This window comes from Morus notabilis, unplaced genomic scaffold (assembly GCF_000414095.1).
Source record: "Morus notabilis unplaced genomic scaffold, ASM41409v2 Scaffold15, whole genome shotgun sequence".
NCBI lineage: Eukaryota > Viridiplantae > Streptophyta > Magnoliopsida > Rosales > Moraceae > Morus > Morus notabilis.
The window spans coordinates 65,436-85,210 of NW_010367234.1; the positions used below are offsets into that span (position 1 = coordinate 65,436).

General features: G+C 33.9%; 1 protein-coding gene across 3 annotated transcripts; it reads right to left on the reverse strand.

The window, feature by feature from the left end:
* Positions 1-5,731: 5,731 nt before the first annotated feature.
* On the reverse strand, positions 5,732-17,998 carry LOC112094275 (vacuolar protein sorting-associated protein 25). 3 transcript variants are annotated; one of them, XM_024174784.1, is made up of 11 exons: positions 17,765-17,998; positions 16,873-17,223; positions 14,816-14,864; positions 14,195-14,414; positions 13,911-14,041; positions 11,440-11,514; positions 10,929-11,068; positions 9,921-9,974; positions 9,699-9,787; positions 9,526-9,601; positions 5,732-6,352 (listed from the first exon to the last, which is right to left on the reverse strand). In XM_024174784.1, exons 6-11 carry the CDS (start codon positions 11,496-11,498, stop codon positions 6,231-6,233), a joined length of 540 nt encoding a protein of 179 aa, XP_024030552.1. In that variant the 5' UTR covers positions 11,499-11,514; positions 13,911-14,041; positions 14,195-14,414; positions 14,816-14,864; positions 16,873-17,223; positions 17,765-17,998; the 3' UTR covers positions 5,732-6,230. The 3 variants fall into 3 exon arrangements, with proteins under 3 accessions (XP_024030552.1, XP_024030553.1, XP_024030551.1); XM_024174785.1 differs by having other exon boundaries at positions 16,873-17,487; XM_024174783.1 differs by lacking the exon at positions 17,765-17,998 and having other exon boundaries at positions 16,873-17,692.
* Positions 17,999-19,775: the final 1,777 nt, after the last annotated feature.

Here is a 19,775-nt window from a genome sequence, read left to right on the forward strand (position 1 = left end):
GAATTTGAAATAAAATTGGACTACAAGATAAAGGATGATTTTCTCTTCCTTCCCTATCCAGTATTGGCGCCACACACAAGGATAGGAATCCCTAGCATGGCCGGCCACAAGGGATAAGGGATAGAGGAGAATTTTGGTTCGAAATTCAAATTGGAGATAGAGATTGGATTCCTTCTAGAAGTTTGACTTCTACTCTATAAATACTATTTTTGAGACAATTTTCGGAATGGTTTTTTGCCCTAATTTTAGAGGTAGCCGAAATTCTCTATTGAAATTTTGGAAACAATTTTTCAGCCCTATGGGTTAAGGCTGGCCGAAATTCTCAAGAGAGAAAGGAAGGAAAAAAAATTTTCTCCAAAAATTCCACATCGTGCATGCGATGGTGTTTGTGAAAATTCGAGTGTTTATTGTATCCCGTTTTGTCTCATGTGTGCCCACACACACGCCTTCGTGGATTCTAGGAATTGACGTGGAAGACATTGGTTTTCTAAATACAAAGATTGGAGCAAGGACTGTTCGTGGTCAAAGAACTCAAGTTATCATCCGAGTCGGCTTCCAGGTATTTTTTTCTGATGGAGTTCTTAATAAATGAATTAATGAGATTAATTTATTCGTGCATAAATTAATATAATCTATAGAGTATCTCAAAGTTTTTGTGAAAATTTTTGTTATACACGATCCGCCCTTCCCCGCACCACCACGCTACCGCATCCGGATTCGATCCGGAGACCAACAATCGCATATAATGCTTATATGCAATATTTAAGGTTACATAAATAATCATGAAATTTTCTGTAATATTCATAAAATATTTAATAATATATGCACATAAAATAATAAATAAACTTTTTTATTAAATAAATAATAAATATCCTATTATATCTTATTTTTTTAGGATACTATTTCCAACATGGCAACTACTAGGCTTACGATTTCCACCTCTTGAACGAGGTTTATGCTTTTTATCATTGAGAGGCATGCGCCTCACTTAGGCCATATGGTCAAATTTAACGTGAGGCTATATTTGCACCACAAAATGTCTTTATTAATCCTCCAACCAAATTATAATTTCTATTTACTACATATTTATCTTGCATTAAAATTACATAAAATCTATTAACATTATCCCGGCGTTAACCATAAATAGAAATGGTATACTTTTCAAAGAAATAAAAAAACATTACGCCCACACTCACTATAATTAGAAGGTATTTTTCAAAAAAAAAAAAAAAAAACCCACATGTTAAAATGAACATTTTTTTTGCCACTCATAATTAATTTAATACATATACTTTATAGCATTCTAAAAATAAATATTTTTTATCATTAAAAATTTTATTTATTTAATAAAAAATTTATTTAATGCGTGAAGAATTTTGTGAAATATTAATAAAGAATCAAGTTTAATCATACATTGTTTGTAGGATGACATACTTGATGGTTTGATCAATTCTAATATAAAGATAGCTGATAAAAAAAAATACAATATAACGAGAATAATGTTTAAAAAAAATACAACATGCAATGGTATATAATAGTTTTATGTACGGTTTCGCTACTTATAATAACATTCAAAAGAACTATCATGCATATTAGCACCGGGGAAAAAAAACATATTCTAATGAAAACGTGTACAGACTCGCAATAATAATTGAAGGAAAAACAAAAAAAACAAAAAAAAAAAAAACTCAGAGATATTTATAACTAAATTTAAAGCCTATCATATTCACATAATGGAAAAAGAAGTAGTGTTTTTTTCTTACACGGTTTCATGATTAATAATTTAGTTATTCTTGAATTTCTTTTACGTGATTATTCATTTTTTTTAATAATCATTTCTCAGTTCATTATAATGGCTAGTGGTGCAAAGAAAAAGGATCCCGCTTGAAAACATGATACTCAAATTGAAGTGCCAAGACTAGGTGCAAAGAAAGGAATTAGTACGTCAAATCTATAAACTCCGCTCACAAACTGATAAATTGACACCTCGTTCACTTCGCGGATTTGAATTTTCAATTCGAGTTGAGATGTGACATTTTCTGAGAGCTTTTTACTATAGCAGAAAAAGTTAGAGTGACATTTTCTGAGAACTTTTTACTGTAGAAACCTAAAACTGAAAACTCGAATGGGTGAAATAAAAGATGATATATATTAGTATTAAGTGCAATTTTTTAATGTACAATTTTGTTGTTCTAATATGAGAAATTTGTGGAAATCAAGATCAGGACCCACCCCGTGGAAGATCTCGGAGCATATGAAGATCATTACTACAAACTGCTGCTAAAAAATGAGATTATCAACTAACAAAAAGATTTTGATTTTTCCTTCAAAAAACAATGAGATTATCAACTAATAAAAGAAATAGATTCTGCACCACAAAATGATTAACGAAGAAAGAAAACAAACGAGATAGTTAAATTGATACCATTGAGCATTCAAGAGACTCATGGCATTTTTAAATTTGATGACATTTTTAAATTTGAAGTTTAAGAGAAAGAAAAATTAAAAAGCAAAAATTGTTGGACTTCTGTAATGCCTCACTAGATCTTGAGCACTGTCTTTTTGGACTTGCCTTCTTTTTAATATAATCCGTGTTTTCTTCAAAATAAGCCAAAATTGTTTTCACTGTAGACTATTACTCGGATTGTCGAATTTAAAAGGAGGATCAATTCCAATTTAAATTGGAGTTGGTGATTTGAATGGTGCTCATTTAATTCTCTACTAAATATAAATTTGAATTTTGAGCTATTATCAAAATTGAATTATTTCGATCTAATTGCTGAACTGTTTTTCTCCCTAAACTAATCACACTCTCAAAATGACTGCCTACCCCACGCCTCTTTATTACATAACAAACCTGAAAAGACACATTTACTCTCATCACATGGCCTAGGGTATTCCGAGTTTTAAATTTGAATTGAAATATAACTTTATGTGAGAGTTTTTTACTGTAGTAAAATGGTTAGATGTGACTATTTTTTAAAACTTTTTACTCTAACAAAACTTAAATTTTAAACTCGAATCGGTAAAATAAACAGAGCCTAACACGAAAATAACAAATATGTAAAATAACAACCACATGCTTGACTAGCCTAAATTTATTCCCATCAGACACAAGAATTGAATCTCATTAGGTGGGACCCACTTTCCAAGTCATGTTTAGAATTGCTCTCATCGTAAACTTGTTAGTTATGACTACTATTGAAAGCTTCTAAGAAAGAAAGCAGTAAAGGTGAACTAATTTTTGCAAAAGTAAAGCTGCATAAGCAATACACATCAGATGTTGAAATAGTTCACAAGGTGGGAAGAGGGATTGCTAATACAACTTATTGCTAATACAATTTCTTTCTAATCTTTCCAAAAAAAATGATCCATTGATTTCCCACAATATCACAAAGCCTAAAATGTAAAATGTGCAGCAATAATCAGATCACGTAGGAAAGAGCTCCGTATTCATCTCTGGTTTAGGGTTCATTCTCCATTACAAATGAGACTTCAGAGGAAAAAAAAAAAAAAAAGACTACACTTTATAGCATTAAAACTCTTCAACAACGCCAAAAATAATCATCCCCCCTCTACCTCTCTAATACTTTATAAATTAAGATAAACATTTTCATTATTTGATTTCTTGAAATCTCATATGGCAAAAACTTTGAATCCACTCCGTTCAATTGCTATTAGTGCTAGAACTACGGGCAACGGATCTGCCCAAAGCCTGAAAATTTTCAAGCTCGACGGGCAAGACTCTATATCTGCATGTCCAAGTTCTAGGCCGCGCTCGGGCTCGGGCAACCCGAAAATCAACCAATAAAAAAGAAGCATGCCACCGTTGTAAGCCCATTGCCTGAAGCCCACCATATTGCCTGCCCGATTGTCCGCTGAGTGGCCCACCCGAATGCCCGTCCGAGTGAAGTGTTTGATTTAGTATAAATTTAAAACATAATAAACAACACTAATTCTTTGAATTGTTTTAATAGTGTGTGTTGATTTTAATCTTAATTATAGTTTTTATATAATTTTTACAATAAATAACTTAATAATTATTTATGTACAAATACAATTATTAAATAATATTATATATAATATATATACACAATATTATACAAAACTAAAAATTATATAAATATATAAATATATTTAATTTTCAGGCTTTTTTTGGACGGGCTCAGGCAGCCAAGATAAAGCCTGCGGCCCGTCCAAAGCAAATCTCAGGCTCGCGCGGGCGGGTTCAGGTACCAGCACAAATTCAATTTTTTTAGACAGTCACAAACGGTCCGTCTAAAATTTCAACACTAATTGCTATTGCTTCTAGCCATTTAATTGAATCACTCTTCTTTTTTCTTTTTTCTTTTTTTCTTATTGGAAAACTAAGCTCACTCGGGAATCCACAGATGACCTTCGGTGTTTGCGTGTGTGTTGAATTTCCTCTATTGAGAAATCGCCATCGCATTGCTCATCAACATGAATTCCCAACTTAGCCGTAAGATTGGAGTCTTGGTTTTATCCGTTGGGAATTCTTCCAGTTTTAATAATCTTATGTGCTCAACTTTTGTTTTGCTTTTTTTCCCTCTCATCAATCTATTCCTTTACTTAAAAAAAAAAAAAAAAAAAAAAAGGCAGTTTAAAGCAAAATACAGAGCAAGTTACGAAATCCTCCAGTGAAATGTTATTTTTAACCTTTGCATATTCCCAAATTACAAAAGTATATTTTCAAATTGTAGATCCCTTTGGGAAAAAAAAAAAAAAAAAAAAAAAAACCCCTCTTTTTTGACGCTACCTAAACAATAAATTTGAACAAAAAATCATGAAATTTTAGGGATTAATCTAAAGAAATACATTTTAAACTATTGAGAATACAAGGCATTGTAACACTTTACCCAAATTAGGAAGACTTTGTAATTATTAACGTTAATTCTACAAACGGTCCTTAAACTTGCTTCCAATGCCATTATAGTCCATGACTTTTAAAACGACTCAAACTTAACCTTAATTGATCTATTAGAGCTTTAATCCTCTCGGTAAGTTAAGTGTTATAAATAAAAAATAATAAAATTAAGGACTCGTTCATTTCGCGGATTCGAGTTTTCAATTCGAGTTGAGATATGACATTTTTTGAGAACTTTTCACTGTAACAGAAAAAATTAAATGTGACGTTTTCTGAGAGTTTTTCACTGTAGAAACCTAAAACTGAAAACTTGAATCGGTGAAATGAACGAGGCCTAAAAAAAAGACGACATACATGTGATGTTGATGGAAAATAACAATACCGACGAAATATATAATGTGCGAGTGATCTCAATCAAAAATAACACTACTAATAGAGAATCATCTTTATGTTGTATTATTTTTCACATCCAACTGACGATAGGACTAAAACTAAAACAAAAACAAACTAATAGTTTGAAGTTAAATTTAAACCATTCTAAAAATCAGGGATCCAAATGAGACTAGAAGTAAAGTTCAGAAACTATTCGTGAGATCAATTATAATTCTTATTATAATTAGTCTTTATGTTTTGATCTCCTCGTGATCTCCGTTGATAACATCAGGGTTTTCTTTCTTTGAGATTTTTCAGCTTACTTATCAAGTCATTGCTGTTGCCTTTTCCTTTATGAAGTTCTCTTGGTACATGTTTTTTATCAACTTTCTTGATAAAAGCTAACCGAATTCAAGAGGAGACACAGCAAAGAACATTTCTAAACCAATAGCCAAGTAAAAACACTTCTTAACATCGTGTCTGTAACGGCCATTAAACATAATCTAAAGTCACAACATTTTCAGCTCGACATTATGCCAAGGTTGCTTTTAAAACTGACAGCACTTTCAAGAACATAGATTTCCGAATTATGAGCTTCTATTTGCAATTTTTTTTTTTTTTTATATCAAGAAATCCCCCGAACTCACATTGTGAGCTCGAGTTTGAACTGGAGCCTTCCACCAAACCCTACAATATTTAGAAAGCAGGAAACCACGACTATATCATGTAGGTGCCCATGAGGTGGTTCGAAGCCTGGATTTGTGGGAGTAAACCAAGCCTGACCATTCCAACCAACACCTATGGTATTTGCAATTATTCTAAAAACTATAACAATAACAAATTCGCCTTTAAACCATTGTACCAACCAACCTTGGCGAACAAATTTTCTTACAATCCTTTAGACATGACCAATAATCTATCAGGAAATGAAACAATTTGATGTTACCTACACCAATTAGTCACCTGGAAAGGGTTATATGGAGAATTTGACGCCCTCATCATCAGCCGAAGAACCCTTGAAGAGTGCAAGCTTCCCTTTCTGCTCCAGTAGTTTCAAAGCTCGCATTAGAATCGTGCGATCGATGCCATGCAGATCTGCGGTGAAAAGGGAACAAGGCTTGTTAGCTCATCTCTTTGTCCATTGTAGTCCATTTCTTCCATTATCATTGCTTATTAGATGAGTGGAGTTTCATGAAAATCAGCTCTAAAACAGTTGCCAAAACAAGTGATCGAAAACAAAGACTATTATTTCCATTAATTGTGACAGTTAAAAATAGAGTTCAATTGCTGAAACGTGGTATCACTTCCTGTGACAATCCTAGCTCTGCGTCCGTCACTGTACCTAACTTTAACATATACTTACTGAAATTACTTAAAATTTGCGAAACCTTTTTCTATAAACCTTTAAATTAAACTACTCTTACTTTTTTAATAAAACATCTAAACTACTTTCTTTTCTTATAATTGAAATATAACTTGACATAGTGACATATTCATTTTACTTACATATTTCTTAAGTCATATCATTGCATACATAATTTCATATAAACATACACTTAAATTTCATACATACATAAACTTTGATCTCATATAAACATAACTTTTAACATAACTATCAGGATTTTATATCACTTCCCACATCATATACGTATCTCAGCCTATCTGTAGAACTATTGTACAAATAACATCTATTGGGAGTGTCTCACACTTCCCGTAAACATCAGTACAAAAGTACATCATGTCTGGTGAGAGTGGCTACCACTTCTCATATTACAACAAAAGTCAGAATAACGTCTAGTTAAAGTGTCAAACACTTCTCACTGTACAATAACAAAGTATACTAAGGTCTAGTGAAAGTGTCTACCACTTCTCACTGTACATCAAAAGAGCATTCTAAGGTCGAGTGAGAGTGTCTATCATTTCTCATTGTACATCAAAAGAGGTCTTATATAGAAGCAAGCCGTATCATGGAGGACTTCCTCGTCTACGATATTGTCCCCATCATCATCCTCGTTGTGGTCCTCTACTGGGAGAGGTGCATCAGGTGGGGGAGCTGGTATCCCCTCCCGTGGCTGCTAGGCTAACCCTATTGGCTGCATAAGTAGATTAGGCATGGCCTATATCTCAAATACAACATCCACTATTTAGTTTAAGTTCGGAATGAGTTGGTAGAGATCTACCACGTCTCTTATTAGTCTGGGGACTCCCCTGATGAATAAGCATAGATCCTCCGCACTAAGGTGGAATGGGCAACCCTGGACTAACTCATGCAGAAAACGGTGATGATATGTGCCATCGATTCACCAAGCTTGGCGCCCCATGTAAAAACATGCCTAAATAAGGTCTGGTACTGCTCATGTATGTTATATACTGGCTTAGGCATTGGAGGTGCTAGGGCTATCGCTACCCACTGTTAGAGATGGTGCTGAAATCGCTCACTCTATTTGCCTGGGTCAACTCGAAGGCTGCTCCAATATCAAAGCTGATATCCTACCATGCTACTCCACATCGTCACGCGCCATAGTCCATGTAAGTTAGTCTATTCTTTTAAAATAGAATTTGATTTTAATTTATATATGGAATCATATATACAGTATATGGCATCCTCTTCTAGACCATCATTAGACGGAGTCCCATATGACTCTTACATGGCACAGCTAGTTATAGTTTTCTGGAGCTCCAATCCGGGCGACTATGCTGGTGAGACTCATCCTAGGAGGACACGAGATTAAATAAAACAGATCTGGGCAATCTTTGAAGCTTGCGGAGTCCATAGAGGATATTGGACTATACTAGCCGCTATGCAGTTGATAGGAGAGGCTAGGGATTGGAGCATACTTCGAGTCAACCCCAGGAAAATAGAGTGGGAGCGATTTCAGCACCATCCCTAACAGTGGGCAGCGACAGCCCCAGCACCTCCAATGCCTCAGCCAGTATATAACATACATGAGCAGTACCAGACCTTCTTTAGGCAGGTTTTTACATGGGGCGCCGAGCTCAGTGAGTCGATGGCAGCATATCATCACTGCTTTCTGCATGAGTTAGTCCCGGGCTGCCCATTCCACCTTAATGCAGAGAATCTATGCTTCTTGTTCATCAGGGGAGTCCTTAGACTAATAAGAGATATGGTAGATCTCTACCAACTCATTCCGGACTTAAACTAAATAGTGGATGTAGCATTTGAGATAAAGGCCATGCATGATCCGCCTATGCAGCCGATAGGGTTGGCCCAGCAACCACGAGGGGGTACCAGCTCCCCCACCAGACACACCTCCCCCAATAAAGGACCACGACGAGGACGATGATGGGGACAAAGTTGTAGACGAGGAGTGGGACAGAGTCGTAGACAAGGAGTGGCAGTAGTTCCTTAGTTAGAGTCCTCCATGATACGGCTTGCTTCTATATAGGACCTCTGTTGATGTACAGTGACAAGTGATAAGCACTCACTAGTCGCTAGACCTTAGTATGCTCTCTTGATGTACAGTGAGAAGTGGTAGACACTCTCATTGGCCCTTAGTATGCTCTCTTGATGTACAGTGAGAAGTGTTAGTCTCACTAGACGTTATGCTGACTTTTGTTGTATTGTGAGAAGTGATAACCACTCTCACCCAGACATGATAGACTTTTGTACTGATGTATTACGGGAAGTGTGAGACACTCTCAACATATGTTATTTATACAGCAGTTCTACAGATAGGCTGAGATACATATATGATGAGGGAAGTGATATACACTCTCGATAGTTATGTTATAAGTTATGTTTATATGAGATCAAAGTTTATGTATATATAAAATCAGAGTGTATGTTTATATAAAATCATGTATGCAATGATATGACTTAAGAAATATGCAAGATGAATATGTGACTATGACAAGTTATATTTCAATTACAATAAAAGAAAGTAGTTTAGATATTTTATTAAAAAAGTAAGAGTAGTTTAATTTAAAGGTTCATAAAAATAAAAATAAAAATTAGAAAAAAAGTTCTGGAAATTTTAAGTAATTTCAGTAAGTATATGTTAAAATTAGTTACAGTGACGGCCCCAGAGCTAGGGTCATCACACTTCCACATTGCATATACCTCTTCAGGGAATATAACTTGGTCTGATATATTCTGTTTTCCAACATTTAGGAAGAAGCATGTAAAATTGACCTTTTCCTAATATGCTCAACTAGTAATTGAATATATTTGTACTGGGGGTTTCCTAAATCAGTTCTGACTTCTTAGATATACTTAAGCTTGGTAATATTTGCAGCTACAAAAATACCTGTTCCTCTTGATTCAATCCCCGAACGTATTTCCTCAACTGTCATAACTGTGTCCTCCAACCCATTATCTTTCACCTAATCATGTAAGAAAACAAATTTATTTTGAAGATTTAAGTATTACTAGGTTATAGCATCCAGTTTAATCATAAAACCTGCGTTAGATTTTACTCACAAAGTTAACAATAATGTCAGCCCACTCTTGAATCCGGTGCCAAAGAATAAGACATTTCCTGTGCCCTTTATCTAACCATTCTGCTCGGCCTGTTAACAAAGCAAAAAAGAACCAAACTGAAAACGAACAACTAAAAAAAAAAAGAAAAAAAACAAAGAAAAACCAAACGAAAAAGAAACTAATAAGAGACAGAAATAAAAAGTTGAGTAAAAAACAATAAACCTTCTGATACCAAGGCGGAGAGGAAAGCTTCCCTGGCCTCATGATTGAGAGATCCTGAACTATCCAAATTAGACGTAAGCGACTAAAACAGTAAGGCAAACACATTGCAAAGGACACTAACTTTAATGTTTGAACGGATATGACAGCCCTCTTTTCTTTCAACATTTTTGGTTTAGGAGATTGGAGAACAAGAGTGGAAAAATATATCTTCAGTTTGCCGTCCTAAAATGTGGGTACTGCAGTAAAAATTCCACAATTTCAAGGTTGAAACTTGAAATACGAGAATATACAATACGTTCATTTTAGACAACTTATAGGCTAACCTAGAGGAAAAGTTAATCCAAGCCAATTGATTCACCTTTGCCACTTGGTAATGTTGGAGGTCTAGTAGGTGCTCCTCTTTTTCTTTCTTTTCTTTTTCTTTTTTTGTTTTCTTAAAGGTGTTTACAATATACACCACCTAAGAAGAATATTATGAAATCCCTCAGAATTGAAAAGCCTATTATCATTAACACCCCAACAATATCAATTTCATAAACAATTGAATCTCAATTGTTCGATTCATAATGCAATAAATCCACCGAAATCAAGCCTGAATAACAGTTTACAGCAAATTTATTTTCCGTCAAAAGATGAAGCGCCCACATGTATCCAAATTGCCCAATTTCATTGCTTATCATACATTATGTGTCCGCTCTCAACCTTGTGTCCGTTCGTTCTTTCTGAACTAAAGCAGAGCACTGTAAATTTTTCTATAGCAAGATGGATATCTAAATAGATCAATTAGAAAGATCCTAACCGCTAACAAAACCCCGTAAAAAGGAAAATCTTGCATATTATTGGACAGGAAGACTATTCTACAAACTAAGACTAAGTACACAGCTTCCTTTTTAACACTTCCACTAGAAAAGATCCTGGTTAAACACAAGCATGTAAAATTATGTGATCATTCAATTGCAAGATCCAACGCTATAATTAGATGGAACTAAACAAGAAAATCAAACTTACTTTCAATTACGGGGTTTGAAAATAGAGGAAATTCTTCTTCCAATCCGATAACAAATATCTTTTGGAACCTGCAGTATTCCAGAATAAGTTCCTTCCAAAGCTGTATCTGCTTTTCACGTATATCCCTTACTGGCTGCAAACTGGGGAAAGTTTTCAAACACATGAGCCGGAAAAATTCCAAAGAAATCGGAATGAAAATGAAAGTAAAAGCGAAAATTTCGAATATGCATATGTTCTCCAGCCATAAACTTTAGTCTATTGATGAACTATCATTTTACAAGAAGCAATAAATTTAACATATACCATCCATTCCCTAAACAAACAAAAAAAAAAAAAAAAAAGAAACTGAATGCTACGATTTCTAAACAAAATACCCTCCAGCTAAACATAATTATATTCAAAGGATTAGAATTATTTCACCCTTTTTATCCTTTTTTTTTAATGTGATGTACTCAAAAACTAACAAAAATATGGAATAATAATAATAATAATAATAAAAGCAGAAGATTACGTGAAGTAAGGTGGGTAATTGAAGAAGTGGGGTAGCTTCAAATCACCCAATTTCTGCATGGCTTCAGTCCTCCTTCTGAACAAAAATAAAAAATAAATAAAAAACGGCATGTCAAAAACATGAGTTTTTTTTTTTTTTTTTTAGTAGAAGAAAGTATCTATTAACCAATAGATACAATCAATGGTGGAGGATATCCAACCATTAAAGTGTCTCTTTCTATCCAAAAAGCAAAGGATAAATCATGTATCATAAAAACAATACATACAAGATTTATCAAACTGCCTAGAAGAAGAAATAAGACATGAGGACAACCATCTGAGAATGAAAGCCAAATGCAAAACAAGCTTGAAAAATCAAAAAAAAATTAAAAATAATAATTGGGATATAAATAGTAAATTAATGGCATGATTAAGGAAAATAAATAGAAAAATATACTTATATTTTAAACCACAGTCAAATTTCCAGCGTACGTATTTGAAGGATTGTAATATTCAACCAAGGTTGATTTTTTATTTTAGGGATAAAATCATTTTCGTACCATGTATTATAGCGAAACATGCTCCTGGTACTTTGTGTTTTTTATAATATTAACATGGTACCTTAACGTTTTTAAAAACATTTTCTTAGTACCCTAAAGCTAATTTTTGGGACATATAATGTCCAAACCACCCTTCTTATCAATTAAATAGAAATCAGTATTTAAAAAAAAAAAAAATCTGAAAGATTTTACAACATTAAAATATTTAAAAGAAAATAACAAAATAAATAAGCTCATGATTTTTTTCTAGACCTATTAGTTTTTTATTGATTAAATATAAGGGTAATAAGGTTATTTTACATCTCAAAAATCAGCTTTAAGGTAACAAGAAGATGTTTTTAAAACGTCGAGGTACTGCTTTAATATTATCAAAAACACAAGGTACCAAGAGCATGTTTCACTATAACACAAGGTACTAAAATGATTTAATCCCTTTATTTTATTTTATTTTTTATTTTAGTAAGAGGGAGTAAGGAAGGAAGGCCTTCATTACCAACCTCTTTTTAGTACATAGCAAAGTAAAACACTTTTAGGAAATCAAAGACACTAAAAAACAGTGATAAAAATAAGACTAGTTGTAAATAAGAAATAAGAGCGGTTATTGACTTCTAAAATAGAAGTAACTGATGAAATGCAGTTATCCTAATAAGGGGGAATTTTTGAAAATGTTTCAGAATGAAACGGAGGGAAAACTTTTAATAACTGTGTCCAAAAGTAACTGTCCATATTAGCATAAATCTGCAAACATGATAATAGTAATAAGATTTAAAGTTAAAAAGAGATTAAACTATACATTTTTTTAAAGAATTATAAATATGAGAAAGAGTAACTTATGAAGAAACTCAAGTAATGTAGCATTTAGATCTAAATCATTAACTTTTATATTATTTAATGACAAGAACAAAACATAATCGTAAGAAGTTTTCATCATAATAACTATATATTATGAGTAAAACTTTAAGAATAGAACTATTGAAACACCCATAAGGGAGACTAGTGAAACTTAAGAGGAAAGAATATTACACTGACTAAAGAAGATTGTGATATGTGAGAAAAATATAAGTTGTAACAAACCAGAGAGAAAATCTAAGAGTAAATTATAACTATGATAAAACATAATGACGTATATTATTACATAGGGTTAAACAACAACATGTATAGCAGAATGTGCATCAATAGGAAAAAATCAAATAGGCAAAGGAACAAGCATAAAACCTTCGCATAATGCAACAAGTGCAGAAACTAACTAAAGAAACACCCATATAAACAAGGATAAACTCAAAGATATTCCAAGAAAAAAAAAATGCCATATGGTGGGAATAATTCGGATTACAGAAGAAGCTCCAACCCAATCTAGTTACCAAACAAAGAAAGGGGAAAACAATCATAATCTATACAAATCACCAAAAATCATTCACACAGTGCTTAATCCTAACACTAAATCTATAACATATTTTGGTCAGTATCGATACTACTATTATAGTATACACATAAATTAGTCAAGACAACTTAAAAGAAATTGTACAAGCTTACTACTTTCTAAAGTAACGGGATGATAATTAATACATTGTACTAAAACAATCAAATTATGCAAAGTAGTACCATACTCTAATTCAATTACCCAAAGAAAAAACAAATTTACATGAACAAACTTCTGAATGTCAAAACAAATTCTTAAAATAAAGCAAAATATGAAGAAGCGATGATAAAAAATACTTGTAAATCCATGAGATGAGACTCAAACCGAGAGGATCCAATTAGTGATAAACCACCACAAAGGTTATAAGAAAACGGTTACAAATGATTCAAATATAGAGGAATGTCAATGTTTTCAATTAAGGTTACATAATACACATAAAAGAGACAGAATTTGTTAGATTTCCCAAACAAACATATCGAAAGTTTCGATAGAATCAGAGAGAGACAGAGAGACCTTTTCGGAATAGAGGCAAGGAACGCAGGGACCAGAATGAGAGCAATCGAAGGTGGCGTTACTTCCAATTCCTCAGGGGGTTTCGAAACTCAGCAGAAATATACCCCCAATTCCTCCGATTTCATTTGTACCTGCCAAGGGAGTCAACGGAAAGTATTATTCCGAGATTAAAGACGACAACGAGCCCAAAAATAAAAAAATAAAAAAAATAAAAAATAAAAAAAACCTTAGTAACATGTCGAGCCGAGAATTTACAGGGACGACGAGAGAGAAAGAAAGGTAACCTGATAGAGAGTAGAAGGAAAACCGAATTGACGGAGACTTCTTGCGACGATGTCGAGAATCGACGGCGTGAACAGCAATAACGCGACGCCGATCGGAAATTTCTCGGCGGAGGAAATTTAAGAGAGGAAGCAAAGGGAAATCAGCTGTCGATATTTCTCGTTTATTTTCTCTCTTTTAACTTTGCTGTTTTTCTTTTGGATGAAATTGAATTTCATTTTCCTATTAAAAAAAAAAGAAATTGAATTTCATTCTTGCCCCATACCTAATTGACTTTTTATTTTTCACCCTGAATTTTGAAAACTTGTATATACACTTCCCCACTTAAACTTCAGTGACCCTAAATCCGTGCCTTATGTTACTAAACTAAACAAGTATATTTTTCATAACAGAAAACAAGTAAGATGCTATAATTAGTTAATAGTTATTATTTTTGGTTTTATATAGTTTGTTTTTACATATCATATTTGATGCTTTCTTCTCTCAAGGATATATTTTCCTCTCTTTTTTTTGTTTTCAAGAATTAAGGATTATTGATGTATTCAGGTCATGTTATTCTCTCTTTCGTTTTTTTTCTTTTTTATTTCTTAATGTCTTAACATATATACTCATGGTAAATTTACCTCCAAATTAACAGCAGTTGAACAGGAATTGAGGGAAGTTCGCAAAAGCCTAAACATAAATGAAGAAAATGTGAGTGCATTAAGAACCAAATCCTACGCCGACTTCTTCAACAAAGCTCAATTACTAGTAAACCAAGAGCAAACTCAAACCCAGATGAGAAAACAATCAGATAATTAATGATCTTCTTTAACGAGCTTCAAGGATACATCCCTGTTCTTCCACCATCTCATTTTTATCTAGATTTGTCTAGCAAATTTACTTTAAAAAATCGATTTTGGCCTCCCAAAATCTCTACCAAAGTAAGCCCAAATTGACCAAATCGACATTTAAAGAAAAAAAAAATCCCTTGACCAATTCGACAATCAGAGGATAAACAAAGGGTTTACAGAGCAGAGAAAAAAAATTTTGTACAGAATCTGGAAACCCAAATCGACATTCAAAACCACCAACACCAAATCGACATTCAAAACCCAAATTTCATCAAGCCATACACCAAATCGACATTTTAAAAAAAAGCTCAATCGAGTACTTACAGATGCAAAGATTGTGAGCTCCAGCCAGATCCAGTCTCAGCCAGCGACGAAATCTGGAAACCCTAACATGAGCAAGACCACCAACACCAAGAGAACAGAGATTTTGGGGACTCCGCCGCCGCCGATAATCGCAGGAGATAAACGGAGAGAAGGAGTCCGAGAGAGAGAAGAAAGATAAACGGAGGGAGAGAGCTTTAGCTGAGATAGCAAAGGCTGAGGCGAGAGAGCACGAGAGGAGGCTGAGGCTGAGAGTTTCAGGAGCGGCTGAGGCTGGGAGCACGAAGAGAGTTTCAAAATGATAGGTTTTCAAGGTTATTTTGAGAATAACCAAAATTTCATTAATGAAAGGCTTCATATTCCCGCACAATCTGAAATCAGAAGCAGCAAGTGAGCTGCTTCTGATTTAGCTTTTAGATTCTCTAAGAATCCATTTTTATGTGTTTACCAAACACATTTTTTAGCTTCAGCTGAAAAAAAAATTGATTTTGGCTTCTCAAAATCTCTACCAAACTAAGGCTTAGTTTGGTAGTGCTGTGGATTTAAAAAAAAAAATTACTTTTAACTGTGCTGAAAGAAGAAACAGCTATTATAATAAGGAGCTAAATGTTTGGTAAACTGTAATTATAGTAGCTGTGTTGTTTCTAAAATCAGTGTAATAACGTTTGATAAATTTTAATGTTGAATTGCTGTAGGTATGTGAAATGACCAAAATAGACATGGTTTGAAACTTAAATATATATAATTGTTTTTGGTATTTATAAATATTTATTTAACTTAAAAAACATAATGTTATGATTTTAAGTTTTTTAATAATAAATTTATGATAATTAATTCTTTTTTTTTTTTACATTTCTTTATTCACAATATAGTTACAACTAAAAGGAGCATTAGTGAGTAATCAATTTGTTAAACAAAAAAGTACATTCCATGTTCAAAAACTAACAGAGTCATTAAAAGAATTAAGTCATGTTCATTAAACTTATCGCAATTTGATCTCGCACTTCAATCATTTATTGTGATAGTGAAACTTCATCTTTTTCTACATTGTCCTCCAGTTGATTCTCTTCATAAGTGAAAACATCTAGATTATCCTCGACTTTTTGAAAATGTCGATCACGCTTATCATGCATCCTAATATAATTATGAAGCGCCATTGTTGCAATAAATATTTTTACTTGCTTCTTAAATGAATAATTAGGCATGTCTCTCAAAATTTTCCATTTTTTCTTCCAAACACCGAAAGTACGTTTAATGACACTTCAAAGAGAAGAATGTGCTTAGTTGAATACCTCTTTACTGCTTGTTGGTTGACGACCCATTCAAAATTATAGTAAATGGTATCGTTCTCTAAGGTCTAAAAAATACTTTGAATTGTGGATAGCCCGCGTCAACCATTCAACCATTTAATAACATAACAACAATTTTTATATCTCACTCTCATTCTTGTTGCTGAATTGCACCATTTTCTCAGCAACCAAACAAGAAAAAAGAAATTTTGATGGGAACCCATTTGGAGAATTTACCTTAAGAACATCGTGATTTGATGCAGAGGCCCAAGAAATGTTGATGAGAAGCCATGGCAGACAGAGAAAAGAGAGTAATATATGAGTCATATACATGTATATAGATTCAACATATCAAAATTCACAAAACTCAGATCAAAATTACAAACTCAGATTCGACAGAAGAGGAGTTCTATGGCGGCATTTAGTCGAACACTTGGAGTGATGTTAAGGTACGATAAACGGAAAAGTTGCAAATCGGAATTGAAGAGATCGTCGCGATGCCGGAATGTTGTCGGCGATTCTGAACGTTGGATTCGTAGCGGCGATGATAGAGAGAGGAAGGCCACACCCGAACGTCTCTGGCAAAAGCTGCATCAAAACTCAAAAAGATCAAAGAAGCAAAATCAAGAAATCAAAGCCGAAATCGAGGCATCAAAACTCAACAAAACCAAGGAAGCAAAATCATTTAAATCGCGGCATAAAAGTCAACAAAACTAGAAAGGGGAAATTGCGAAATCGCATCCGGAATCACGACAAAACCAGTCTTCTCCCTCTATTCTTCTCCGGTGATTCGCGGCAGAAATCTCCAACGAAGAACGACGGCGGCTCAACATCTCCGTTGCAGCTCGATATCTTCAGACGAAGAACGAGAAAAAGAGATCAATAGGGAGAGAGAGAGATAGAGAAACTCGGTGAAGGAAGAGACAGTAGGGTGAAAAGAGATGGAAAAAGAGTGAGGCGGCTGCGGAGTTTCTTTTGTTGTTTTTTTGAAAGTGGTGAATGGGAGTTTCAAGTGAGGGTTAAGAAACGAAACCCCTTCTTTACCGTTGGAAAAGAACATGGTCTCAAACGGCACCGACAACCGAATCTAAATGTTCAAACTAAAAATCACGCGGTTAGAGAGGCTTACCTCTTGATCTGATGACGAGAGACGGGCAGTTGAAGGAGGAGATGGGAGACCGGCAAATGGACAATCGCGTGGAGGAGAAACCAAACGAGCTCCGACAGGCCAACGAAGAGAGAGACCAGCGAACGGAGAGAGAGACCGGCGAACGGAGCCAGGGAAGATCGCTTCGAACGGAGAGGGGGGGAGAGGACTGAACTCTCAAAATTTTTTTCGCAGAGGAGGATGAGAGAGATAACAGAGAGGAGGAGAGTGGAGGAGATACCGAGATCTGAAATGAAAATGTGTTTCTGAGGTAGTAAATTTCAGATTTCATTGAGGATAAAATTGGAAATAAAAAATTTCATTAAACCCTCAAAATGGATTCCCGCATAAGTTGAAATCAGATTCAGCCTAAGGCTGATTCTGCTTTTAGCTTCAAATTAAGGGAAAATTATTCAAAAATCTGTTTCACCAAATAATTTTTTAAATTTTAACTGTCTTTATAAGTGCTTTTTCTCTCCTAAAATCAATACCAAACCCACCCTAAGCCTTTGTTATTTTTCCCATATTTTGAAAACTAATTGTAATTGTTAAAAGGAGTAAATTACAGTGCTACATTTAAACTTTCTGTTTTTTTCATAAAACAATCTACCTAAATTGCACCTCAAACTTTAAAATCAACAAAAATTGAAGTTCACTAGCTAACTAACATTATCAAATTGATGATTTGAGAAACAAGATTATTATGTGAAAGGCAAAACTCCTCATTTTCTAAATCGAGAATGTGTAAATCTCGTGTCGCGAACTATCAATTTGATAACGTCTATTAGCTATTGAACCTCAATTGTCATTGATATAATTTGTTAAAATCAAAAGTTTCGAGTGTATAGTGTAAAAAAGAAAATGAAACATTTAGCGTGCAACAATACAAATTACTCTTGTTAAAAATGTTACTAGGAAAAAAAAAGATTAGTGCAAGAATGATCGGTTTTAAGTTATTTTTTTATGTACATGGCTACAATTTTCTTATAGCGGGCAATGGTTAGGATTAGTAGTTTGGAGACCTATGTGTACAAAAACACCCTTGCGACCCAATTTCCCTTCTTTTCGGTGGCTATTCAGTTCCATGCGATAAACATATTTTCCAAATAATAGAACCTAAAGTGGCAAATTTGACTGGTCCCGGAGACTGTTACTGCGGACCCAATCTCAGCCCAAACCCTCGTGCCGCATTAGGCTAAGTTTTCGAGCCCAAAAGTGGTTTTGGGCCGAGAAGTATTTTTAATTTTCTTTTTTAAATTTACCTTATAAAGGAGTTGGCCATCTCGGGTGGTCCGAGCCCGCCAAGCTTTAGAGTATGTTTGATAAGAAAGAAAAGTAGAAGGAATGAAGAAGATGGAGGAATTTTAGGATGGAAAATGAAAATGTAAATTATTTAATATGAGAAAAAAGAAAAATGAAGAGAAAATTGAGTGAAAAATAATACATGTGGGTCCCACTATTTTTTTTCTTTCCACAAGTGGGTAGAAAATGAGATGGAAAATGGGGATAACTCATTAAAGTGAGCAAAGTTACTAAATTACCCTTTTCTCCATCAACATCCAAGCAAAAAATTAAGGGTATAAAAGTAATTTACGAGTAAGATTTTTTCTTTCCTCCCAATTTAACTTCCCATACCAAACAAGTGAAGGTAAGCTCATTTTCTTTCTATCTTCTCATACCAAACAACATAAAAGAAAATCAATTTTCTTTTCATCATTGTTATTTTTCATCACTTTCATATTTTCTTTCTATCATATTTTCTTTCCTTCCTACCAAACATAGCATTAGAGTCATGTTAGGCGGACCATTCACCTTTTAGAGTTAGCCCAGCTCAAAAATCTCATTTGGGTTGTCGAACGGACGAGTCAAACTTTCATCTAATCTAATAGAACATGATTGAAAGGGAAGATAAATTCGACAGAGAAAAACAAAAATATATTGGATATTCAAATTTTGGAATCGTTTGAAGTTGTTATGAATTAACTCTCATATC

Coding starts and splice junctions, on each gene's coding strand:
- LOC112094275 (XM_024174784.1), bottom strand. CDS start 11,498: ATGCAGAAATTGGGTGATTTGAAGCTACCCCACTTCTTCAATTACCCA. Junction 9,975..10,928: donor TTCAAACCCCGTAATTGAAA/GTAAGTTTGATT, acceptor TGGATAGTTCAG/GATCTCTCAATCATGAGGCC. Junction 6,353..9,525: donor GATTGAATCAAGAGGAACAG/GTATTTTTGTAG, acceptor TTTTCACCGCAG/ATCTGCATGGCATCGATCGC.